At 44.5% G+C, this 27,024-nt stretch overlaps 2 protein-coding genes across 4 annotated transcripts in view; one reads left to right on the top strand and one right to left on the bottom strand.

Annotated features, from left to right (window-relative positions):
• The window catches only part of RNF149 (ring finger protein 149), a 44,905-nt gene extending 42,794 nt beyond the window's left edge, over positions 1-2,111 (top strand). For all 3 annotated transcript variants that reach the window (XR_012899736.1, XR_012899735.1, XR_012899737.1), the window contains one exon: positions 1,183-2,111. The gene's annotated coding sequence lies outside the window, so the exon portion shown is untranslated. The remainder of the gene's footprint in view (positions 1-1,182) is intronic.
• Positions 2,112-5,180: 3,069 nt separating this feature from the next.
• CNOT11 (CCR4-NOT transcription complex subunit 11) overlaps positions 5,181-27,024 on the bottom strand; it is a 30,133-nt gene continuing 8,289 nt past the window's right edge. The window contains exons 3-7 of the mRNA XM_075917180.1: positions 16,183-16,335; positions 15,667-15,869; positions 13,749-13,951; positions 6,429-6,525; positions 5,181-5,550 (exon numbers count right to left, since the gene is read on the bottom strand). Coding sequence (XP_075773295.1) covers positions 5,353-5,550; positions 6,429-6,525; positions 13,749-13,951; positions 15,667-15,869; positions 16,183-16,335 — 854 coding nt within the window. The 3' untranslated portion in view covers positions 5,181-5,352. The remainder of the gene's footprint in view (positions 5,551-6,428; positions 6,526-13,748; positions 13,952-15,666; positions 15,870-16,182; positions 16,336-27,024) is intronic.

The following is a 27,024-nucleotide window of genomic DNA, read 5'->3' as shown; positions in this document are numbered from 1 at the left end:
TATATTATGGTTACAGTCAGATGCTTTTCCATCTGTAGTTAGGATAGTTATAAACCCAAAGGAGGTTTGTTTAGAAGAGCTCTGATACATTTACTATTAACAATGCCAGCAATTTTGAGATTATAGATGTGCAATAGTTTAAGGCTGGCGCATTTCTATTTGTGGAACCTAACACCAAATATAGTACAGGCTACAAAGAACGATAAAGCTGTCCCAGTGTCAGCACTTCATAAGTATAATAGCATTTGATAAAATTGGGAATTTGTGCTCAGAAAAACTTAAAATAAAAGCCCTGTAGGTTAGGGCAGTAACTTAATTATGGAGACTAAAGAAAAGGGAAGTTACTAAAATTGAAAACCATACATTTAACCTCACATCAGTTGGATTTCAACACCGAGTGGTGTTTAATGCAGAACTACTACTTTGTACAAGACATGAAGTTATCCAGTGGAACATCAGATCAGCCCTTCTGATGAGGGATGTAAAAATGTAGTCAATTAACGGATAAGAAAAAGCTATAGACTATACGCATTCCTCTCCCCACTTGCCAGTACAATTTTTTTTTAGCAGGCTGGCTAGCAACCCAGCTCAGTTCTGGCTTGTGCCAGAGCTGGGAGCTCAGACCAACCCCTAGAAAGGCAATAGCACAGGGGGACAGCACAGGTCCACAAAGGGAGCTGGGCTTTGAACTGGCTCCCCTTGCAGACCAGCTCCCACCTGGCACCCTGTGCTACTGTCTCTGATACAGTGCCAGCAGCACGGAGTGGCAGGGCTCTTCTAAGGAGTGAAGCCAGAGCACATGGGCTGCTGTCCCTGTCCCACTATAGAATAGTCAACTAACCAATAAGAATTCATGAGATTACTTGACTATTCAGTTAACTGATATTTAACATCTCTACTTCTGACTTTGGGGAACAGAGTGCAACTAACTTGGGAGAAAATGACAGTGCTCCTATTAGATTTAATTTACCAGTCAGTTGCTGCCCTGTAGATCAGAATTATGGCCAGCAGCTGAATGAACAAGTGCTATTTTCCACTGACTGACTTTCGCCATAAATAGCAGAATCTTCTCTTTTCATCTGCTCTACAACTTCCAACACTGCACCAAAATAAATTTTAAATTACATTCTTAATAGGGCTCTCTTTTGTGGTATAAATTGAATATTCTTTTCTCTCATACAGGTGACATGGTATGAAGATTCTGGAACTGGAATTATAAGAGATGCACATAAATCAAGTTAATATTTTCATGTATTCAAACTGGGTACTGAACTCTATTCTCGGATAACTTGCCATATGGCAAGATCTTGACCTGAGATTGCTTGAAGATAGATGATGTTGTGACTGCATGTATCTGTGTAAGGGAATGCATCACCAGGAAACTTAGGTCTACCTATACTTTGACTGGACAGGGATCTAAGTTGTTAGGTATATCACCTATACTGTATTTCATCCACAATATGGTATTGCTGCATTTTTAATTAAGGAATATTTCATTCTGAAAACAGGATGAAAAATTGGAACTCCTATCATATTTCACTAATTCAGCAAGTAATGAAAACTTGAACTTTGAATTAGGACTTTAAGAAACAATCTGAGTGAAGTTAGATGTTTCTGGTGAAAGATGGTCTGCTAGTTGAAGTTGTTCACTAAGTTACCATTAATATTTGAAGGCTTCTTGTTCTTTCAGTACCAACAAGTGGGATCATTCAGTGTTTAAAGTGAACACATTAAAAACTTACTAGGGAAACTTTGACCCCACTGGTGGGACTTCGCCTTTGGCAACTACAGAGTAGGCTTTCAGATTGTGTTGATCTAATGCTTAGGCAAACATGTAATCCACAGAAATAACTTGTTAAACTTGGTTTATGTTGAAACCATAGTGAGTAAACTACTACTCACAAACTGACTTAGCACTAGGTTGCTATTATCTAACTTTTTAATAAACTTGGTTGTATTGATTGGATTCAGCAAATTAAACTTTTCATTATACTTCAAAAACAAGTTGAATTAAATCAATGTTATGTATTAAGTGTATTTAACTGGTTTATCTTCCTAAAATCCCTTAAGTTGTATGGGCCTATTAAACATAATGGTATTAGAAAACTTGACTTTTCATACTTTGTACTAACTGCCTTTTCATTTGCTTCATATGCACCTGAGTTTCTTTTCCTAAAGATGCTAGAATGTTGACTGCAAGTGTTTCCAATGCTGCATTCTTTTACTTGTTGGTGGGAATACAGATGTGGTGTACTAGTCTTTCATCCTTTAAATCTGAGAGTTAAGGGACACTTTTTCCCTTGCTCCTGAAACAAACCACATGCAAGTTCTGTCCTGTATTATCTCTGTGCCAAACTGTGCTTCTGTCCCTTCTTCCTCAGTCAGCTGCCTTTAGGGCAGGAAATTCTTCTGAAGCTAGGTGGGAGCAGGGACTTGTATAACAAGGTAATAGTAATCTGCTTGATATGGATGCATTTTTAAAGATTTAAGTTTTCATGATGCCTGTAATCTTTACAATTAAACCTTTTCAGTAAGGGAGGTCCTCTTAAACTCTTGCATTGGTTGCTTTTCTTATGTGGGCAGAGTGCCTGGGTCCTAAGTGAAACACATACTAGAAATCCTCATCATAGTTTATGCATATGTAGATGCTTTCCAAATGTAATGGGCTTCTAACCCTCCCTTTAATGGACAGGCTACTGAAGCAAACTATCTACCATGTGCAATTTAAGTAGCTCTTAAGCTAGGAAGGTTCTAGCCTCATGCCTACAGGTGCTAGAATGCATTAGCCTGTAATCAGACCTCAGTATATGCTGCAGCACATTCTTGCATCAATTCAAAACATACAGCACTATTGATTTATTCCATCATTATAGCATAGTGGGGGGACAACCTGTGTCCTGCCAGGGTTCTGTGTTCCCCCCAAGACAGTGTTTACTATTAACAGATTCTATCTGCTTACTTGTTTTGCCTAGTGGTCTTACTGAAGACAGGTGAAGTGAGGTGCATGTTGATTGCATGCTGGCTGGCATATGGCACTGCATCCAAACAGCCCACTAAGTTTTAGTTACATAAGCAGTGTTAGCTTTTGGTTATTTGCAGAGAGGTGGAGAGTTCACTAGTCTTAGGGGCTCAGTTCTCTCTCTGCCTGATCCCTGGAGTAAGAACAGAAGTCTAGCTGAAGTGCAGCACGGGTAGTTCAACTGTTCTCCCATTTTCTCCTAAATAGAGAGATGCAGAGAAAGAGACAAAAAAAGCCCAGGTACCAGGCAGCAGCATCTTAGGGCATTTTACAACAGGAAGCCTGCATTTAACATTGAGCACTGTTTGAAATATCAAACAGTAATATTTTATACCTGTTCCATAAATGTATAGTAAATACTCAGTTTGTGTATCATCCAGTGATACCCATACATACCAAAATGGTAGGAATTAAACCACCACTGCCAGCTATTTACATCTTCAACCACATTTTTGGGTGTGGTTGTGTGCTCTCTATAGATTTCTTTCAAAAGCACTGTCCAGTAAGGCTTTGCATGCACTTTTGTCCTTATGGTCCCATATAAAGGTATAATATAGACACATCCCTGTTTTCTAAATGCCTTTTGGCAGAACTTTTTAGAATCCAGCCATCTATGACCCAGTCTCTTAACCCTCCATCAGGCACTGTTTTTGTTCATCTGTTGGAGTACTTACTCCAGCAGTTTACAGAATTAAGTAAGGCTGGGATAATTCAGTTGCCAGGAAGCAGTCCTCTTCCCCAGTACCATAAAAGTGATTCCCCTGCAGATATGCTAAAAGCAGCAGTCACCAAGGAGCACAATACCAGAATGATGTGCTTCCAGCACCACTGCAAGCCTTAAGGCTGCATTTTTCAAAGGGGTCAGCAAAACCAATCAACTGGCCCCTCCAGTGTGTTTGTTTACCTGCTCTGCAGTCAGTCTCACAGCTCCTATTAATGGTGATTCACTATTTGCAGTTGAGGGGGGAGCTGTGACCCAGCCCATTAGCAAGGTTCACAACCCATGTCTTGAAGAAATACTGCTTCAAGGGATTATTAATTACCCTCAGTACACACTTTTAGGGTACCACTAATAGATGGTGGCATGCTGTACACTCAAATACTGAACTCTTAAAGCCTTATTTAGTCCTGTTAGAGCAGAAATCAGACAGCAGTTATGCTGCAAATGCTCTGAACACTGCAGCATTCTCCTTTAGAGAAGCAGCTCATGCTAGAATAAAACTGCAGTCTTTCCTTGGATTACATGCCCTTATCAGTCTCATCACCAGCACAACATCCCAGGGAGCCAGGCATGAAAATTTTGCTCAACTCCTGTATATGAGTAGCCTTTAGACTATCCTCCCTTCTCAGGATCATCTTCAGAAGCACTTAGTAGTGATCAGTCAACAAACCCTGGGTCACTCCATCTCTGGTTAAAGGTCACATTAAATGATTATTAGAGTAAGCATTGTTGCAGCCGTGTCAGTCCCAGAATATTAAGCACAAGAATTCTTGATAGAAGAACCTTTCACAATTTCAAAAATTAAAAGGAGTGATCTGTTTTCCCTAAAAATGTAACTTATGTAAAGCTCTTGAAGAAACATGAGTTTTTGTAAATGTGTAACCACAATTTTTCAGCTGTTACACATTTACATGCAAGGGGAGGAGGGAGTCAGCTCCTGCCTCCTCTCCTAATCTCGGATATAGGGGACTGGGGATAAGGCAGCTCTGTGGGAGCTGACGTGAAAGCCAGCTTGGAGCCTGTCTTCCTCCTATGCCCCCCTGCACTACTGCAACAAGGGTGTGTGTGCATGTAACTGTTAGGATTAACTGATGAGCCCAGCTTTATTAGTTGAGCTTGTAAATTACATGTTAACATCCCTACCATGAGTTTATAAAAACTTGGCATGATGGAATTTGGACTGAAATCACTATTTCAGTTGGCATTAGCAATTCTAAACTTGCTTAGTATGATTTGAAACAAGCCCATTAACATATGGAACCATTTTATCCATTATCCTTCACCCTCCAAACTAACTTACTTATGTCCTTTGCAACTATGTGCTTTAGCCATTAATGAAAGTCTCCTTACATTCCTTAGACTTAGTGGAGTGGGGTCAGAACCAATTAGCTAAGGACAGATAATATGGTGTGCCTATAGTCAAGTCAAAACAAACTCAAGTTATTCTGGCATCAGAAAAGCAGTATTTATTGCCTTGCTTATATGCATAAAATGCTATTTATACAGTATTAAACTAAGCAATCCAATGATTTAAGTTTAAAATGTTTACACAAAAAGTAATGATACAGAACGTCCAGCTGATAAAACAGCTATCAAATTTTGTGAAAGGGTCTTATTTTGAAGCTTTTGTCTCTGAAGGGTTTTCCCCAGTATCCAGTGTCTTCAGCAATCTGAAAAGGCCGGCTGCTTCTCGTATCCGACTGAATTCAATACAAAATGCCTGCACTTCTATAAACAAGTCCTGTACATTAATAATTTTGTTGCGGATCAAAGACTGAAGAAACACACACACGAGACGGACCAGGCGATTCTGAAATAAAATATTTGGTTTAATATCTGAAAATATGCCCAAGCAATTCTGCTAGTCTGATCTTTGTACTGGTATTTTGTGACTGTCAATTCAACAGGAATTAATTACGCTAAGTAACCTAGTCTCTAGTTAGCTTTTTATTTTTCCCATTTGCTGCCATATTAATACATGTTAAGGATAGGGAGCTGGATATATTCTTTATATGAGATTTTTTTACTGACACTAGAAACTAGGCCCTGCCCTTGCTTTATATGTAGGTAGCAGGGTTTTTTTTTGTTTTTTTTACAGCTTGCATCCTAACACAAGATTTTCTGAACAGAGTGACTAAAGAGGATATTAAAACATGTGCACTGATCATTGAAAGTAACTCAGTCATTAATTTTAGGAAAAAGACAATTTAAAGAGTAATGTTTCCTAAAATAAATTATTGTAGAATAGTTTATCCTCATGCTTAATTAGAATTTGCAGATTTTTTTCAGACTAGGAGAATTTTTAAAAAATGGGAACCATGCCAAACTCAAATAAATGGATGGAGAGGAAGGCACCAAACAAAGAGGATCAGATTTCTCGACACCATATGTAGACCTGAATTGTCTAGTGGAAGCACTGTACAATTACTTTGCTACTGAATGCTTGAAGTACTTTACAGAAAGTTAAGACTGTTACTTATGCCATAAAAATGCCAAAGGAACAATCACATGCTTATAAAATATTACAGTATCACTAAAGCAGTATTTTGCTTCTTGAAGCTACAATCTCTAAAGGGGGACTATGAATTCCCCATGTAGACACTATTAAATCTCTGTGCCTGAACTTGCCTTCTTTACCTTTTAGCTATGCCACATTTTCTTTTCTAAATAAGTCATTCAAATACTCACCTGCATGTATTTATCCTTAATCTGTTCACAGGTAGAGATGCAATTTGAGATATAAAGGTGAATAAATTCAGGAGGGAGGTCAACTGCTGTGGTAAGCCTGTTTAACAAAATGAGCCAATTAATCATCCATAGTACTATTAAATACCATTAATGAGGACAGTCAACCTCATAATACATTTTTAAATAATTCACCAACAATCTAAAACTCTCAAATTGCTCATCTGAGTAGATTTGAGTAACAATTTAATACTGTAGCAAGCATTAAATGCAACTGCATTTCAGCTATCAAGTCTAGGAACTGGAGCATTTATTTTAAAAGATACAACTGAAATAGCATTATTTTGCCTTCATTTTTCAGGGTCCTAAATTTAGAAGTCATGGGATTTAGAACATTCTTAATATTTAGAAATCTAGATATAAGTGCAAGAATGTAAATGACTAAACATGTTAATCACATTTATGAGAAGAATCAGAAGAGAATATTTTTAAATATAAAAAAGCAAGCAGGTATATAATGATCCATTAACACACTAACTTGTACTTTGAAGAACAATGCTATTAAAAAAACATCTTCCATTACCTAATACACACACTATATTCATGGATCACAAAGGTGTACAGCTGCCATCTGATTCTTGGTTGAAGAGTTTCAATTAGTTTTTAAGTTGTCTGAATATGCAGGTACTAACTAAGAAGGATAAATACAACTTACAGTTTTACGTCACCACATTTGAGGTACACCAGTCAGATGCCAACTCTGCAAGATGTCCACCTTACACTAGGCTGCTATACAACCAACAAGGAACTTGGCTGGATCACAAAGGTTTTGGTTTTTTAATTGAAATTATTAGAAAAACAGACGCAGATAGGTCAATAAGCGTCTTCAGACTTTTCAAGTGGTTTTTTATATCCCATACCACATTTTCTTTACCATATCACCCTCACCTCAAACTGCCCTTTTGGCCCTGCCATCCATTTAAAATGTGATGTAAAACTCCTGCCTTTTATCTTTTGTGGAGTGGATCCTGCCTGCATCAGAACCGGTGTGATTTTCACTGTGCAGGGGGATCATAATGCCTGTGAACTTCTGTGGCTATACTAGACAAGTGTGCAAACCATTTATCTAATGCCATTCAACCCTAAAGCAGAACAAGGACCCCAGCAGCCTGATGGCTACAAGTTCAAAGTGGTTGGTGCTGTCAATCTGCAGCCTGAGGGAAGCATCTATTTTTCCTATGCTCCAACAAAGCTTAGTACTTATGATGTGTACCTGAGGCAAGATTCATCAGCACTGCAGAAAGGGAATCAAGTTAACTTCTTTAATAGTAATGGGTAGTTTCAACTATTCACCAGAGTCTGAAGAAAGACCAAGAGAGGGAAGAAATTCCAACTACATCTCACTTGGCCTCTGGGAAACTTTCAAGTTAAATAGTTAAACATTTTACAGTAAAACTCCATTAGTCCGGCACCATCAGGAACCCAGAAGTGCTGGGGCAGCCGGACAGGCTTCCCCCATTCAGCTGCTGCTGAAACTGACCAGCAGCTGAATTGGGGAAGCCGGGAGCAGAGCAGCTGGGGTGATGCCCCTTGGGGCTGCGGGACCAACCCGGCAGCACCCAAGCTGCTCTTGGGGACCCCTGGGGCAGAGCAGCTGGGGTGCTGCCGGGTTGGTCCCGCAGCGCCGAGGGGCGGCGCTACAAGACCAACCCGGCAGCATCCCAACTGCTCTGCCCCAGGGGTCCCCGATTCAGCCGCTGCTGAAACAGATCAGTGGCTGATTCCAGGAAGCCCAGGGCAGTCCTTTGGTGCTGCGGGACCAACCCGGCAGCACTCCAGCTGCTCTGCCCCAGGAGTCCCCAAGAGCAGCTGGGGTGCTGCCGGGTTGGTCCCACAGCCCCGAGGGGTAGCGCTACAGGACCAACCGGGCAGTACCCCAGCTGCTCTGTCCAAGGCGTCCCCAAGAGCAGCTGGAGTGCTGCTGGGTTGGTGCTGTAGCGCTGCCCCTCGGGGCTGCCGGACCAACCAGGCAGCACCCCAGCTGCTCTATTGCAGGCATCCCCGATTCAGCTGCTGCTGAAACTGACCAGCAGTGGCTGAATCAGGGACTCCTGGGGCAGAGCCTGACTATCATAAGGGGGGGCTATGAGGGGTTTGGAGTGGCATTCCCTCCCACCCCACTCCAGAACCCTCATAGCCCCCCCTTATGATAGTCCGGCACCCCCTGGGTCCTAAAGGTGCCGGATTATTTGAAGTTTACTGTACTCAGGAGACTAATGCAGATCAAAGTTAGTAGTTTTGCTTTTTTTTTTTTTTTTTTTTTAAAAAAGCATCCAGAAAAGCAATACTGTGCTCAAGTAGGGAAGGAAGATACAAAACTGCAGGCTTGAGCCTGCAGGGAAGAAGAATTAGTCTTCTCATTTGAAATAGTTGCTTCATGAGTGAACATACAAGCAAGCTACATGTCACTACAACTTGTAATCATGGGTATGAAACTTAACTGGCCAAATTGAATAGATCTTTGGAAGTCAGTGTCCACGTTTATTATAATAAAACTTCTCAGAACATATCCAAGATGTTTTCATATCCCTATCTGGCAGTAGTTTGTCCCAACTAAGCAAATTTGATATTTTGTTTGATGCTATTTGTTTAGTATGTGGCCAAGGGGCTTTAAGTCTTATTTACTGCACAGTATTCAAACAATGTTCTGAATGCTCAGCACTTCTGCAAATCAAGTCAGGCACCCAGAAATGCTAGAAACAACTGGTGCATATGAAGGGTTTGGTTCACATGACTTGTGTAGTGTCATACAGGAATTCTATGGCAGAGACAGGATACAAATCGCTGGGAGTACAAATCGCCGGGAGTACGTCTACACACCAACATTAATTTGAAATAATGTGTTGTTTCGAAATAACTTAGTCTGCATCTAAACAGGGAATTATTTCTAAACAATGTCGAAATACTGTCAAGCTGAAGGACTTCTTACTCCAAATCCTGTAACCTTCACTGTATGAGGAATAAGGGAACTCAGAGGAAGGGTGCTCTATTTCCAAGTAAGTGCTGTGTAAATGCTCTGCTCCCAATTTCGAAATAAACGATGCAACTGACATAGCTTAATCCCTGCTGTGAAGATGCACCCTAGAGTAGCTAGGGATGTTAAATTTAGATTAACTGGCTAATTGAATAGTTGATGCAATTTGCATTGACTATTCAATTAGTCAATAAGCCTCCATCTTTGAAATGTAGCAACAGCTGCAGGGCTGCTGCTACACTTCAAAGGCAAAAGCACTGCAGGGAGCATGGGGCCAGCAGGGAACTCAAGCAGCCCCCAGCTGTCCCTGTGCTCCCCGCAGCGTTTCAAAGCAGCAGCGCCACACGGAGCTCGGGGTTAGCGGTGGAGTCCCCAAATGACCATTGGCTCCATGCAGCATTGCTGCTTTGAAATGCCTTCTCTCCCCCCTACCCTCACTGCCTCTTTCTGAGAGAGGCAGCAAGGAGTGGGGGAAGCGACTAGTTGACTAGCATTATCAGATAGTTGATTAGTCGCTCACATCCCTAAGGGTAGCATTCAGTTATCTTAACCATGAGGTCATCTTTTCTCTTCACTACACACCTTCCAAGTTTTAGAACCCTGCCACATTTGTTGCAGATAGCCTCCTTTGCTACATAACCCTGATTCATTCCCAAACCAAGTACATCCTCTGCACAAGTAGATCGTGAGTTGCCCTTAAATTCCAAAGTGATCTTGGGCATAAAAAAAAGGGGACATCACGGTGTTGAAGAATCACTGCACTGACTCCAAATGTCAGGTTTTTCCCCTTTATGGCAAATGGCACTACTGAATGAACAAGAATTGTGTGTTTCTTGCTGCTCCTGTTCATTCTGCCAGATGCCAATCAGATGACAAGTTGGGGAGATGAAGGAAGGGGTGCGAAAGTGAGAAACAAGAAAACGAGATGATGAGTTTACCCTAGCAGAAGCAGTACTTCCCTCAGTGTTAGTTTTAGTATTACAGTCGGGGAGCATTTTCTTTTCATGAACTCCAGGCAAAGACTCTCTCACTCATCATATGCTCTTATTGACATCTTCCAATTCTTCCTTCTCCCCCCCAAAGTGATTCCAGTTAAGATGAGCAGGTTTCAGTGCTTCCCCATAAACCTCACAAGCATCAGCACAGTACCATTCTAAGGACTAAAATTGGCACTGAACAGCTGTCTCCAATTAAAGTAGCAAAATTGCTCAATTTACAAGTCAAATGTTTTCACTACTCTACCAATATAACCTAGACCATAAGGCAGGACCCATGGATTGAGCCCATCAAGCCTTCTGATCCAGACTGTGGCAGGCTCTTTGCACCCCAAGGCTGCTCAGAATAGCTGGCAGCTCCCCTTAGGTGCCATGTGCCCCTTGCTGGGAGAGAGGGTGTATGACTTTGCACACTGCTCCCACCCTTAGCCCAACAGGCATGTGGAGCAGAGAGGCACAGGGAGGCAGCCTCCAACCATTTTGAGCAGCCTGGGCTACAGCAGGCAGAAAGCCAGCCTTGGGGGCCCACTGGGCTACTGGCCAGGAGCCACCTAGGTAAGTGCCTCCCAGCCAGAGCCTGCCTCTGGCATTCCACCTCCTCCTGCACAAGGTCACCACTGAAACCCCTCTGCACCCCCTCTTTCCCAGGTCACAACTCCCTCTCAGTCCCTGCACCTCCCTCCTACACCCTTCCCTCAGCTCAGAATCCTCTCTTGCATCCCAATCCCCTCCCTCAGGTCACCACCCAAACCCTTGCACACATACCCCTGCCCCAGGTCACAACTCTCTAGACCCTGCACCTGCTTCTAAACCCTCCCCCAGGTCAGAATCTTCTCCTGCATCCATACCCCCCTCCACCACCCTGCACTCCTAATCCCTTGCCCCACATCACAACCCCCTCCTTCATCCAAGATCCTGCTAAGACTCCACACCTTCTCCTATACCTGAATCCCCTATCCTGAGCTCCCTTCTGCACCAAACCATGTCCCAGGCTCTGCACTCCCTCTATAATAAAGTGCATCCCTTGACTACTTAGCAAAAACTTGGAGTGCCACCCATAAAATTTACTGTCCACCCCTGCTGTAAGGGTATTACTACATAGCAACCAAACACCCTCAGCCAGGCCATGCTGCATGGCGGTTTCATCGCTGTGCAGACTTCCAACACTGGGCTAAAGCCTAATCTCGGAAGTCCATAGACCAATGAAACAGCCCCACAGCCTGAGCCAACTGGCACAGGCCTGCTACAGGGTTTTTTTTTTGTTTTTTTTTTTTGAGGTGCAGACATGTCCTAGGAGAAGTAGTTACATTCTTTCTTCCTCACCATGAAAAAATGCTCGGTAAACTAAATTAACCCCAATGAAAGCAAAGGTACCTGATGTTAATTAACTGGAATAATTCTATAAAATAGAATCTGGCTCACTCAGTCTTACAGGCCTAACGGTAAAAACCTCATCAACTCACGTCAAGTACAGAGTACACCAGTGGAACAGAATTTTTTTAAAAGGCCACTGCCATTTCTATAGCCAATTATGGAAAATAATGGTAACTAATGCTAGGAAGTGGGTTTTGCTCATGACACTATATATACACACAGTGCTTTTTTTGTGACGGTACTGCCCGGAACGGCATACCATCACCTATTTTCCCACCTCACAGAAAGGGAATGGGATTTCCCCTGCATGTACAGCACCTGTTCCTGAGGCAGCTCAACTCCTGATGGAAGCCTGCTCAGGATGCGCAGCATTTTTTTTTCCCGCTCCCAGTGCAGCGCTGTGCTGTGGCTCTTAAAGGAGCCGCACCCAAATTTTGGCCCCCAGCGCAGGGGGTTGTGTTGTTGTTGGGTTTTTTTTTGGGGGGGGGGGGGGGTTGTTGTTGTTTGTCTCAACAAGTTATCCTTTTTTTTCCCCCTTTTTCTGGGCTCAACAAGTTTGCCCCTAGCATACCAGCACCTCTTTTCTTACCAAAAAAAAGCAGTGTGTGTATGTGTGTACACACACACACACACACACACACACACACACACACACACACAGTGCTGTTTTTGTGACTATGCACTGACACCTTTTTTTGGGAGCACTTGCTGCTTTCCCCCGGCACAGCCCTCAGCCGGCCCTGGGAGCACTTGCGCCGCATCAGACGGAGGCCCGCTCAGGAGACATGGCAATTAAAGGGGCTGCAACCGCATTTCAGCCCCAACCTCCCAGGTTATTCTCTGGCACCCCCTCCTTCTCCTTCCCCCCCTCTTGACAAATGTTCCCCAGCGATTTTTTTTTTTTTTTTTTTTTTTGCTTGACAAATGTTTATCAAATTTTCTTTTAAACCATCTGGCAACCCTAGTACCAGCATCTTTTTTTTTTTTTTTAAACAAAAAAAGCATAGAGAGTGAGAGTGTGTATGTGTAGTTAGTCTAAGTGCTACAGAACTACTAGTTTTTTTAAAAAAAGTTACAGCCTAAACAGCTACCCTTCTGACACTTGACCTTCTAAATCTAATAATATCAAGACTCCAGAAGTACAGACACTAATCTGTCATTTTGTAAATACATGTACTAGGTAAATAAGGCCATATATTAATCAATAAGCCTTACACTTTAACAACAAGTATTCAAGGTAGATTTTTTTAATTTATATGTTGTCACTTTCTCATATAATGCTATGATTCATAGTACTGGCTGCTGTCTAATAAGGATACTGTATTATACCACATGTGGTTATTAGGATATAATAAAACATGCAAGAACTCAGTTTAAAGGTTTGTGGTGATCAGGCAAAATTTTTATAAAGTGAACACTGAAAAAAGCTTATTTCTACTAATACGTTCTCTTGATCACAAAGAATATACAAAGAAATATTTACATACAAATATCTGACAAGTTCAATATGAAAATGAGAGAAGCCACAAGTATACTATTCAAATGAAATGCATTCACTGTCACATGATTTATATTGGCACAGAAGAGTTTATTTTCTTCAGAAATATAAAGGTGGAAAAGTAAAAATCTTCTAGTTAAGCAGAACATTCATTGTTTTCAAGTCACGAATTATTTCAATGAAATTTGACAGCTATTTCCTAAACTCCTGCCACCTTTGGTAACCTTAGGGGCATAGTGGAAAAAGTTATTTTTCAAATCTGACTCTATGCCACTATGCATAAAGTCACGGTTAGTAAAATTTATAAGCCATCCCCTGTGAAACATTCTGCTTTAATTGTTTTAGAGCAATACTGATAAGAGGACTACAGTGCAAGAACTGGCAAAGGTAAATTTAGATTTAAAATAACAAGAAACACTTACCTATTTACAACTTCCATTGAATGTAAAGACATGTCCATGTTGACCAGGACAGAAAAATACTCTGTTATCTGACTTGACTGCATTAGTTTAAGCAACATTTCTATAGCAACTAAAGGATTATTCTCCACCAGATCAGGCAGTTTGGCAGGAGTGAGGCCAATGTGGTAAACAAGCTTGGGGTCCTTTTCTAATTCTCCAAGAAGCTATAAAAAAAACCCAACATCATCTTAAATTTTAATTAAACTGTACATCTTTGATCACAATAAAAGCATGTGAACTAGAAACCCAGCCTGGATTTTATGATGTCTTAGTTTAATAAAAGATATTCTGCCTTATACAGAGACTCCAGTAATATGAAGAGCTACTTAAAGTTTTCCCACAATCATCAAGTTCACATTTTTTACAAAAATGCTTTAGCTTGCAAAATAAGAACAATAATCCTTCTAAATTACACAAAAGGAGACTAATGCTAGCCACTTGGATTAAGTATTTCTTCTTATACATATTTTGATTTCTTCTAATATTTCTGTGTTTGCCCAAGACCAGGTGTGCACAGCAAAACTTTTACAACAAATGAGTTTTGAAACTCATGGCACTTCATAGCCTTGTATATTGTGGAAAAAATTAAATTCAAATAATCCAAGTTTCATTTTTGTCTCTTGCTCTAGCTCTGACATACGGTTAATCCCCTTTCATTGAACTGGCAAACACACAGTTGAACTGAGCTGACTAACAACTCTCATCAGTTACCTCAAAGAAAGAGAACCAGAACATTTCTCTCAGAGTACAATGCTTAGATTCAGACCCATTGAAGTTAGTACAAGGTTGTACCTCTAAAATCCAGGATTCTCTGGTCCAGCAACATTCGTGATTCAAAGTGACCACAGATGTTCCAGGATCAGAGAGTCCCAGCGCACTGCAAGTCAGGTTTGCAAGGGTGTAGGGCGCCAGAAGTCAGCACGTGACTCAGATGCAGTGGGAAGGGGCTGCCATGAGGATCAGCTCGGGGAGGGGGTTAGGAGAGGCCAGGAAGCCCAGTGGAAGGGACAGTGGGGGTGGGGGTAGGGGCAGCAAGGGGGGGAAGGCAGCAGGGGGCATGAAATGATCTCCCTTGGTCCAGAAAAATCCCTCATCCGGGACCAATCAGGTCCTGAGCGTGCCGGACCAGGGAGGTCCAACCTGTAGTAATGTTTGTACTAACTTTAGCAAGATAAGTTTAGGCCCTTAGAAAAGCGTCTGCCAAGCCTGAAACAGCATTACTGAAACAAGATTATCCTACTATTGCTAGTTACCAATCATATTTTGCATTTGTTCAGCTAATGTCTGTCTATCTGCTATTTCTTCACTCATTGCATCAACTTTCAAAAAAATACTTTCCTTATCTGACCATACACTAGCCAAAAATCTGAAATTTTGCTATCGAGACAAGACAATTCAAACAATATTAAGATTTCCTAAATCTGAAAACAGTTTTAAGCAAGTTGACTCCTTGGCAGGGCAAGACTTTTAGAATTTTTATCTATTTTATCTATGTTGATTTCACCATATACACACCGATGCAAAGTATTTCCATCAATGGTAAGTGAAATATACTGTAGGCAAATTGAGAACAAGGGTATTTGAGAACTTATATACTTTGATTTAAGGATATTGTCTTTGTATATTTTAACATTACTATAAAGCTTTAACATTTTTAATATGTCATTAAATTAATAAAAACTGAACAAATGTTTAAATAAACATGCATTGATATTGTCCACTGAATTTATTTTAAAAATTTAATTCTGGCAACCCTAAAAGATCCTCACTTCTTTACATTTAAGTCATTTAATTTGATCCTGGTTTTAGAAAACGTGTGAAATACAAAAACATGCATAGGAAAATTTAAAATGGTGGGCAGCTGGCACATAGTACCCACCTGTGTCTGTTGTGGAGAGGACAGAGGACTTTTGAATGCTTTAGCCATTATGCGTTTGATCTCCACTCCAGTGCTGTTTTTAACACACATTGACTTATCCCACTGAATTGCATGATCCGGCTCTATTGGGTTTAGCCAAGCCAGCTCATCCTCACAAATATGGAGTGGAGGTGGTGGACGGATAAACTCTGGTCGAAAGTGACCTAAAAGACAAAATTGTAAAGATTTCTTTCAAAGTAAAAGTAAAGAGGTAATGTTCTTTTTGTATAACTCAGTGAAAATTTTAAATGTAGAAGGCTACTATATTGTATATTTAATATCATGGTGACGACAACAGTCTGATCAGTGGTCCTCTCTCCCCACCCATAACTATAATACTTTCAATGTACAGTCAAGTTTTGTACTCTGATGTGTGAGCTTTGTCACATACAATCCAATCTAGAGGAAAATATGTCACTCCTTAAGTAATTGTGTCAAAGATTACAGAAATTTAACATACTACAAAGATGCACATACTTTCTATAGGTGGTTTTGGTCCACTCACTAAAGCCTCAGTGATCTGTGATGCAACGGAGCTGTCGAAACCAGAATTTGAGGAATCTGGATCAGGATCGCTGAGAATGCTAGGGAAGCTAGCTTTGCTCTGTGTTGGCAATTCAGACTGACGCTCTGAAAAAAAAATTCAGTCATGATATTAAAGCATACAACCAAAATACACTTCAGGAACACTGAAAGTAGCAAGAGACAATCTGAGTTTTAGAACAGCATTGATTTGAGAGCGAGAGAGTATCAACATGAAATCTAATTCAGGTTTGTAAGTGGTGGGCCATGGAGCATTTGCTAGTGGTGTGCAAAGAACTGATTGGTCACATGGTGTTGGCTCTCCTTCATTCCACTTCCTAAAACTGCATTATGTAACTAAAAATACTAACACTTTCCCATTATTACTTTTCCATGTAAATATAAATGTCTGTATTTGTTACAATGGTCTAGGGATGTAATAGTGTAGTCCGGGGTTCTCAAACTTCGTGATACCATGACCCCCCTCTAAGTTGCTTGTGATCCCCCTCAAAATTGCTGCAACCCACCTCTAAGTTGCTTGCAACCCCCCAGGGGGGTCAGCACCCACAGTTTCAGAAACGCGGTTGTAGTCGATTAACTGATAAGCAAGAACGTATCAATTAATGCTATAGACTACACGCATTTCTCCCTCTCCCTCACCCCCCAGCCCTTGCTAGTAAATTTATTAGCAGGCTGGCCAGCAGCCCAGCTCACTCCTGGCTTGCACTGGGTCCAGGACCCTCTGTGGTTCTGCATTTCAAGTATATTAGAAACCAGGTGGGCAGGCAGCCCAGCTCAGTTTCAGCTTGCGTTGCATCTGGAGCTCAGACCGTCCCGCTGGACGGGCTGCTTTCATCCTATGCAGCAGCCGGTACACAGGGGGAGCTCGTTTTTAAACTGGCTCCCCTCATGGACCAGCTCCTGTCTGGCATCCCATCCTGTTGCGTCCCGGCTACAGAGGCAGCAGTGCAGAGTGGCAGGGGGCTCCTTGGGAGTGGGGCCAGAGCGCACTGACTGCACCCCCAGGGATTATAGAATAGTTGAATAATTGATAAGATTTCATGAGGTTAATTGACTGTTCAATTAACTAATATTTAACATCCCTACAAGGGTCCCCTGCCACCTGCCTCCTAGCCCAAAGCTCCTCCCCACTGCTGACTCCACTTCTGGCCCTGGGCAGCTTCCTGCCTCCAGCCTACTGTACTGCTGGCCCTGGCCAGGCTTACTGGACACCACCCCCATCCATCCGGGGCGCCCAGTCGTGCCGCCACTCCCTCACTCACCCATATCATGTGGCTTTCTGGTCCAGGAACATGTCAGACCTGAGAGTCCTGGTTTAGGGGAGGTACAACCTCATAGACTCATAGACTTTAAGGTCAGAAGGGACCATTATGATCATCTAGTCTGACCCCCTGCACAGTACAGGCCACAGAATCTCACCCACCCCTCCCAGAATAATCCTCTCACCTATATCTCAGATATTGAAACCTTCAAATACTTTGAAGACCCCAAGATGCAGAGATCCTCTCAGAGAGGCAGCGTGGGGTGGGGTGGGGTGGCGGGAACAGGAGTCGGTGCTACGGGGTGCTGGCTTAAAAGCCGGTTCCCCCCAACACTGTCTCTGCAGTGGTGCCCTGCCCCCCCTGCTGCTTCTATCAGAGGCACTGGGGGGAGGGGGCAGAGAGGATAAGGGAGACTGCAGCCCCTGTCTGCAGAGGTCCCAAGGGGGAGCTGAACCACCCCAGGGACAGTCCCTGCACAGGTGCTCCTCTGGCCGCAGCCCCTGGCCGTGGCCAGTCCTGTCCACCATGAACAAAGGCTGCTCCAGCAGCAGCCTTTATTGGCAGCAGACAGGCCCGGGACACCGTGCCTCTGCATTTTAACTGTAGTAAGAGTCCAGCGAATCTTACTACATTTAAAATGCAGAGCTGCAGCGCAGGTGGCTCCTAGAACCAGCACAAGCTGGGACTGCTCAGTCCCAACTCAAGCCAGCTCCTGAAGCTACCCCCCATGAAGCTCTGCAGAGCGGTCCTTACTGACTACACGATTAGCCAGATAACAGCAATTTAATGTCCTTAATTTGTTGTCACAATATCCCAGTAACAACTATACCAATTGCTTACAGAGGGGTAGGGAAACTAGGTGCAGCCCCCAGCTTATCTGGATATGGCCCACAAAGTTCAGGGCTCCCCCCGATACCCTCCTGCAGTGGAGCTTCTCACTTGTGTGTGGCCTCCAACTCAAAAAAGGTTCAACACCTCTGACTTACATGGATAAAATATATTAGGAGTCCAATACAAATTAAAATTTCATGCAGCTGGAAGTGAACACTATCTGGACTACAATAGTAAGCAACTGTTCAGAGGCAGGACAGTGCCCCTAAAAAGGCCAAATTTCAATGCATCAGAAACAAATTACACAACAACACTTCTCAATCCAATAGATGTGCTTTGTTACTGCAGGCTGGTTAGAGAGAAAGGAAAATACATTTTAAACATATGGATGCATTCTGAGAAGCCATAACATGACTTCTGTCATAGGAGCTCTCAAACAAGGTAAAGACTAGGAGTGGCTGACCTTTTATTTCTAATCCTAAATTTCAAGCTCCAACTTTTATGGTCTCTGTAGTTCTGTGAGCAAGGTTGTCTTTATCTTTTGTCACACTGATAAGTTCATTTTAAAATTAGTCACCCTTGATGCATGAAAGTCAATAGCTGACTAATATGGTGGCCTTAAAGCAGTGGTCTCCAATCTTTTTACACCCAAGATCACTTTTTAAATCTCAGAACAGGCAAAGATCTACTGCCCCGCCCCTTCCTTGAAGCCCCACCCTCTCTATTCTCCTCCTGTCCATCACTTGCTATCCCCAGCCCTTACTTACACACTCTGATAAACAGTTTATTTTTAAATTATGCGATACATAAAATTCAAATCAGGTGTTTATAGTTATGAAATAAATGGTCTGGTTTTTATTCATGCTATTTAAAACTAAAATGAAGCATTTATAATTATACATTTTGTGGGGACAGAGTTCTGTGGCTAGGGGCAGGAGAGAGGGAACAGGGTGCTGGGAGGGCAGAGGACAGGGTTCTGCAGCAGGGGACAGGGTGCCAGTGGGGACAGAGTTCAGGGAGTGGAGACAGGAATGGGGATAGAGATCGGGGAGTGGGGACGGGAATAGGGACAGAGTTCTGAAGCTGGGGACAGGAGAGTGGGGACAGAGTTCGGGGAGTGGGGACAGGAATGGGGACAGCGTTCTGTGGCTGGGCCCAGAGGAGTGGGGACTGCATTCTGTGGCTGGGGAGTGGTGGCTGGGGAGTGAGGTGCCAGCGGAGGCAAAGAGTCCCCTGCATCTCCCTCCTCCCAGGATTCTCCCCTTCCCCCAGGGAAACCAGCCCGTGCCTGCCCCGGGGACAACCGCCCCCCCCACCCATGCAGGGAAGCCCCGCGCACACCTGCCATGGGGGCCGACCCTCCCCCCCGGCGCAGGGAAGCCCCACGCGCGCGCCTGTCCCAGGGCCAACCAGTGCAGGGAAGCCCCGTGTGCGCGCCTGCCCAAGGGGCCGGGCCCCCCCCCCCACGCAGGGAAGCCCCGCGCGCGCTTGTCCCAGCGCCAACTCCCCCCCCCCGCGCAGGGAACCCCCCCCTCCACACGCGCACGCACTGGGAAACCTCCTGCGTGTCTCCCGCAGGGCTGACTCACCCCTCCTTGAGGTAAGAAGTGGGGCTTCTCGAGGGTGGGAGGGAAATGGGGGTGGGGCAGACAGGACGCCTCGCGAGCGACTGGTCGATGCCTCGCGATCGACCAGTAGCTCGCAATCGACCTGTTGGTGACCACGGCCTTAAAGCATTGCTAACAGGCTTCCCCTTGCAGATAGAATCTGTTTTGCTCCCAGCAGTTACTGAGGAGACACCAAACTGAAATTAAACTATCACTTAATTTGCTATGTTAACTCAGCTTGTATGCTGCCTCAACCTACTCTGAAGCTACTTATATTTGCACCTTTAATTAGAACTTGCTGAGCTACAACTCATAGCTTTTTCAGCAGCAATGTTCTTCATATTAGATATGGCCCCCTAATATTCAAAATTTTAACTGAATCCCTTTTGAAAAACCGACTCAGTGTTAGAAGACAGAATTATTTTCCACAGAAAATGGTAGCCTGCTGAGTCCAAAGGGTTTTTCTAGGTGTATTTCTTATGGCTGGCAAGGGAGCCAGGATGTATCTTTGCCATCAATGCAAAGGAATAAACAAGTTAATAAGCTTACAAACTACATGGTAGTTTTCTGTTCTATTTTATCTGAATATTGACACACTGAACTAACTTGGTAGGATTTTTTGCCTTTAAGGACATGTACAATATACTTGATTTCTTCTTCTGCAGTTTCCTAAGAAAAGATGGTATTTTACTGCCAAAAAAATAGAATTTAATTAATTTTCAGAATGCTTCTACTAGTTTATAAACTGTTTAGAACTCTAGTATAAAATCCTAAGAAGAAAACACTTTGAAATATCTTTGACCAACTCCTACATGTTATCATTAATCCAACAGGCCAAGTATTGCATCCACAAGATGAGTAGATATTTTAGTTTGGCGGCACTGTAGTGTGCAATTTAAATTCATAGATGGCCAACAGTTGCTAGTAAATTGTAGGCTTGCTTTCCCCACACAATACAATTACCGTCCAATATTAGTATGAAATCTACAACAGGTTTAGGCTAAGGATGTTAAAATGCAGTTAACTGACTAGTCAATGGAATTTCCATCGACTAGTCGACAGGCACTTCCGCATTCCTCCTTTGAAATGTACAAGACTCCCCAGCGGTGACTCTTGTGCATTTCAAAGCCATGGAGCCCAGGGTCAGGGGAGTCCCCAGCTGACCCTGGGCTCCACTGCCCCTTTAAAATGGGTGGAGCCAGCAGTTTCAAAGGGGAAGCCGCTGCACAGCTGATCATCTTAGAGAGGCAGCAAAGGAGGGAGAGGGGGAGATATCAGCTATTCGACTACTCAAAATACTATCCGATAAGCATTTGGGGGGTGGGGGGAGATATCAACTAGTCGACTAGTCTTTTACATCCTTGGTTTAGGCCCCAGTCATGCAATTCAGTGCACATATGACTCTTGGCCTGCCACGAGCCTCAACTGAACTCAGTAAAGCTCCACATGGGCTGCAATCTCCAGACACGCAGAACACTCTAGGATTAGAGCCAGATGGATCCTTTGGGATTAGAGAAAGCAAAAGCTGTATTTAAGGTAGAATCCTTAATCAAAGAGCTAAAGATGAATATGTGTATGGAAAGAGTACAGACTTCTTAACCCAAGCCGCTTAAAGTGAAAAAAAAGCTATCCAAAGACAAAGATTTATGGAGATCTGTTGCGGTAGGTGGTAGATGGTCCCTTCCCATGGGGCCGTATGATGAAAATGTTGTCGATGTAGCGTAAGTAGAGTAAGGGTGCTGGAGGTGGGAGCTGAGGAAATGGTATTTGAGGTCAGCCATAATGATGGCATACAGTGTGGTCATGCAGGTGCCAGATTGAGAAAGCCAGACAAGTACCCAGGCCATCAACTTCTTCAAGATAGACCCAACAAAGAAAACAACAGAACACCACTGGTCATCACCTACAGTCCTCAACTTAAACCCCTTTGGCGCATTCTTAATCTACAAACTATCCAGGGAAATGACCCCTCACTTTCACAGGCCTTGGGGAACAGGCCAATCCTCAACTACAGATAACCCCCTAACCTCAAATTCTTTCCAGTAACCACGCAGCACACCGCAGTCATACTCACTCAGGAACCCACCCTGCAGTCAGCCCTGGTGCCAACTGTGTCCACACATCTATACAAACGGCATCATCACAGGACCTAACCACATAAGCCACATCAGAGGCTCATATAACTGCACATCCACCAACGGGATCTATGCCATTAAGTGCCAGCAATGCCCCTTTGCCTCGTATATTGGCCAAATTGGACAGTCTCAATGACAAAGGATTAAAGGCCACAAATCAGATATTCAAAATTGCTCTAAAAGTCACTACATTATTTCAAAGCAATTTAAAAATATAGCTGGAGAGAGAAGCTGCAGAACTTGGTTTCATTTACAAGTTTGACACCTTGAATAGAGGTTTAAACAAAGACCTTAACTGGATGGGCCGCTACATTCCACACCCTAATGACATAAAAAGCTAAGCACCAGGTACTTAGAATACTTCGATCTCACCCTATTAGCCTAATTTAGCACTGATGCTTAATTGACAATATTTTTCCCCTATTTTTTTCCTTCCTCATCCCCTCTCTTTCTTTATTTGTACCCTGTACCTCTTAACTCCATTCATCTGAAGAAGTGGGTTGTATCCATAACAGCTCACAATACTACTGACATTTTTTGTTAGTCTCTAAGGTGCTACAGGACTATTCACTGTTTAAGTTTTTCCTCTTCTGTAAATTGCAGGAAGTTTCCTTTTATTCCCAACGGAAGGTGCTGCAATGTAGTGGAAAAAGTAGCTTTGACTAAAAGCCAGTTACCCTTAAGCAAAGTAATCTTCTATCAGGCAAACTATTGAATAATTTTTGCCTGACAGAATAAATTTTGCTAGAAAACTTTTTCCACCAGCATCAGAAAATGACATTGACAGGATAATCATCCAAACAAGCAAAAGTGCAACTCAAAGAACAGAAGCAAACAGGGCAAATTTGGCAAAAACCATTTGCAAATCAATAGGTCGAAGAGAAGTTAACACTGAGCAAATTTAAACAAAATCCTTATGAAATTGTATTCCTGCCCTTTAAAAAAAAATGCAAGAACAGCTGCAAGTCAAATTATTCACGAAATTCTGATTGTTACTTGAGGTATTATTCAGAGAAGATAGCTATAACAGCAGGCCTGGGCAAAATAAGGCCTGCGGGCCAAATCTGGCCCACCAAGTCACCGGGTCCAGCCTGCTGAGGCAGTGGGGAGTCCCAGGCAGGCTCCTCTGCTTTTCTCGCAGGCCACTCTGAAAAATGGTTGCAGGGCCATTTCTCTCTCAAAACTGTGATCCTTGGAGGGGAAGCCGGGGAAGGCTTCAGGCGCCGTCCCCACCCCCAGCATAATCCCATTAGCTAGTTTCTGGTCAGAAACTGGCCAATTGGAACTGCCTGTTTGAACAACAGGCAGCATACAAAGTACTCCTCCAGCTCAATTATTCACACAAGCACAGGGCTCTGGATCCCATGTAGGCATGGGGTGGGCAGAAAGGCGGGCTGGCTGAGAAACGTTTTAAACTCTGCAGGCAGGCTGGTTGAGATGCTGGCTGGCAAGTCTCCTGGCTAGAGCCTGCCTCTAGCACCCCACCCCCTCCCTTCCCCAACCCTCTAACCCCACTCAACATCCCCAATCCTTCTGCCCCTCTCCTGCACCCATACCCCCTCCCACATCTGGCACCCTAATCCCCTGCCCCAGATCACAATCCCCCCCCTACCCTAGGCCACAACCCAAACTTCTGCACGCCAGTCCCCTTCCCTAGGTCACAAACCAAACCCCTGCACCCTAGTTTTCTGCCCTAGGTCACAACCCCCTCCTGCCCTCGGTCACATTCCCAAACCCTACCCCCCAGTACCCTATCCTAGGTCACAACTGCCTTCCCAAACTCCCTCACAGACCCCACTCTCCCTCCTGTACCCCAATCCTTTACCCCAACCTCCCTTCTACACCCAACCTCCATCCCAGACCCTGCACCTCCATTAATATCATGGAAGAGTGTGGCCCTCGACCTCTTTCCAAAATCTTGGAGTGGCTCCCTGTCGAAAATTATTGCCTATCCCTGTATAACAGGATCTATCAGTTGTGTTTCCAATATGTAATTTAAGTTCAGTATACAGGCAGTCCCCGGGTTACGTACAAGATAGGGACTGTAGGTTTGTTCTTAAGTTGAATCTGTATGTAAGTCGGAACTGGCGTCAGCCGCTGCTGAAACTGATCAGTTTCAACTGCGGCTGAATCTGGATGCCAGTTCTGACTTACATACAGATTCAACTTAAGAAACCCAGGCGTCCCCAAGTCAGCTGCTGCTGAAACTGATCAGCAGCTGATTCCAGGAAGCCTGGGGCAGAGCAACTCTGCCTCGGGCTTCCTGTAGTCAGCCGCTGGTCAGTTTCAGCAGCGGCTGACTTGGGGACGCCTGGGGCAGAGCAGCTGGGGTGCTGCTGGGTTGCTCCAGTAGCACGGCTCCTCGGCGCTACTGGACCAACCCAGCAGCACCCCAGCTGCTCTGCCCCAGGCGTCCTGATTCAGCCGCTGCTGAAACTGACCAGCAGCGGCTGAATCAGGATGCCTGGGGCAGAGCAGCTGGGGTGCTGTCGGGTTGGTCCGGAGCGGCGCTGCGGGACCAACCCAGCAGCCCCCAGCTGCTCTACCCCAGGGGTAGGCAAGAAAAGCCTGGTCTGCTGGGGGGGGGGGGGCACTAGCTGCACCCCCCCCCCCCAGCAGACCAGGGGGACAGGAGCAAAGCCGCAGAGCACGCCCGCAGCGGGACAGCCCAAGTGCGCTGTCCTGCTGCGGGCGTGCTCCAAGGCTTTGCTCCTGTCCCCCTGGTCTGCTGGGGGGGGTCCAGCAAAGCCGCTGGACCCCCCCAGCAGACCAGGGACACCCGAGCAAAGCCGCCCAGGCAGCGGGAGTCCCGCTGCCTGGGCAGCTTTGCTCCGGGGAAAACGAGCAAAGCCGCCCAGGCGTCGGCTTTGCTCGGGTGTCCCTGGTCTGCTGGGGGGGGGTCCAGCGGCTTTGCTAGAACCCCCCAGCAGACCAGGGGTACAGGAGCAAAGCCACCCAGGCAGCGGGAGTCCCGCCGCCTGGGCGGCTTTGCTCAGGTGTCCCTGGTCTGCTGGGGGGGTCCAGCAGCTTTTCTGGACCCCCCCAGCAGACCAGGGAGAAGCTTTTCTCGCCCCGGAGGACACGGGTGGCGACCCGCCGCCCGTGAGCTTCGGGGCGAGAAAAGCCCTGTTCGTAAGTGCGGATCCGACATAAGTCGGATCCGCGTAAGTTGGGGACTGCCTGTAGTTATCCTGATAAAATGCTTTACATTTCTGAATACCAGTAATTCTTTGTGACATTCTAGAACAAGGTCCAAACTTGTCCCTAAAATGAATCCATGGATATTCTGAATAGGAGAACACTTTTACAGAAGCCACCAAGATATACAATTCTTACATGACAAGATCAGCAAGGAAAGGAAGGATGAAGATCTCAATAGTTTTTAAGTTTAAGCATTTTTGTTTAACTCTTTTTATATTTTATGGACTACACAATTCACTTCTTTTCTACCTGTTGGCTTACTGGGAGAAATATGGACTTGAAATAAGTAATTCTGTAAATGGAGAAGCCAGTCCAAAAAAAAGAGAATTCCTAGGTACCAAAACTACAGCCAGAGGAGCTGTCATCAGATGAGGCACAGACAAATGGCAGGAATTTATTCCAAGAAACAAATTTTGTGTCTCACCAAAAGAAGATGGTCCTGTAAAAGATATCCTAATCTAGCTTGTCTCCCTTATGAAAATGTCAGATCAGAGATAGCCTAAGGTCTCTTTGTAGTCAAATTAGTTATGTATGTGATTTACTATATAATTTTGTAGTATCCACTGCATAAAGAATAAACATTGGACATTCAGCTACTTATATTTAAAAGTAACCAATGTCAATGAATTTGTTCCATCTTCAAAAATACTACTCACTTTGTATTTTGGAGACAGGTGTAACAGGGCAGACCTCACCACCATGGTGCCTCCTGCCGGTAGCTCAGGGAATTAGCAATTTTTCTGTGTCTCACTCACTGTTACTCTCCATCACTCTAGGTCAGGACCCATGTCTCTCCCAGACTGTGATGCCTTCCTACCAGGGTACTGCCCTACCATAGTGCTCCCACACTCAGGAATCTTCCCCCCTCCGGGGATCCTCAATCCCCCTATGCCCACCCTTGCCTCAGTGACCCACTGCCAGTCGTCATCTAGCCCAGAGGTTCCCAAACTTTTTCATACTGGGGATCAGTAAATCCATTCACGAGCTTTTGGAGGACCAGTAACATTTATTTGCATATTCATTAAGCAAATGATGAATATGTAAATAAATTGTTTCTGGTCCTCCTAAAGCCCCCAGTGCCAACTTTAGCCCACAGAAAAGTCATTCAGGGCCACACAGTGAGATATAAAAACACAGCCCCTCAAACTTCACTAATGTGACCCCAACGGTGCTTGTGGGTTCTAGGACAGAGTTCTGGGGAAGGGTGCCAATAAGTGCTGGGGTAGAGGACAGGGTGCTTGTGGGTGCTGGGGCAGGGTACTTGTGGAGGTCTGGGGGGGGGGCGGGGAGGCGACAGAGACCAATACCTGGGGATTCTGTAGCTGCCAAGGCCCAGGAAGTGTGTGGGCTGCGCCTCCGTCCTCCAAACAGCAGCGCGGTACCTGACACGCTGGTCCGTTGCACGCCTGATGCCTTCCTGCGCAGGGCGAGGGGGAGTCCTGGACTGTGCAAGCCCCAACTGCTCGGGCAGTGCACACCTTGCTCCTCCGCTCCCCACGGCAGCATGCGCTGCCCGAGCAGCTGGAGCCACGCAGTCCCAGATCCCCACCCACTCCCCTGCGTGCAGGAAGACAGCAGGGGAACAAAGTCCACAGCGCATGATGGACCGGCATTTTAGGTACAGTGAACCCTCGTTTATCGCGGTAGATAGGTTCCAAACCCGACCGCGATAGCTGAAAATCCGCGAAGTAGGGACACCATATTTACGTACTGTAAATAGAAACCGATAGGTCCCCCCAC

This window comes from Pelodiscus sinensis, chromosome 1 (assembly GCF_049634645.1).
Source record: "Pelodiscus sinensis isolate JC-2024 chromosome 1, ASM4963464v1, whole genome shotgun sequence".
Taxonomy (NCBI): Eukaryota; Metazoa; Chordata; order Testudines; family Trionychidae; genus Pelodiscus; species Pelodiscus sinensis.
The sequence above is the reverse complement of the archived record's forward strand: the minus strand, read 5'-3'. Positions and strand labels throughout refer to the sequence as shown.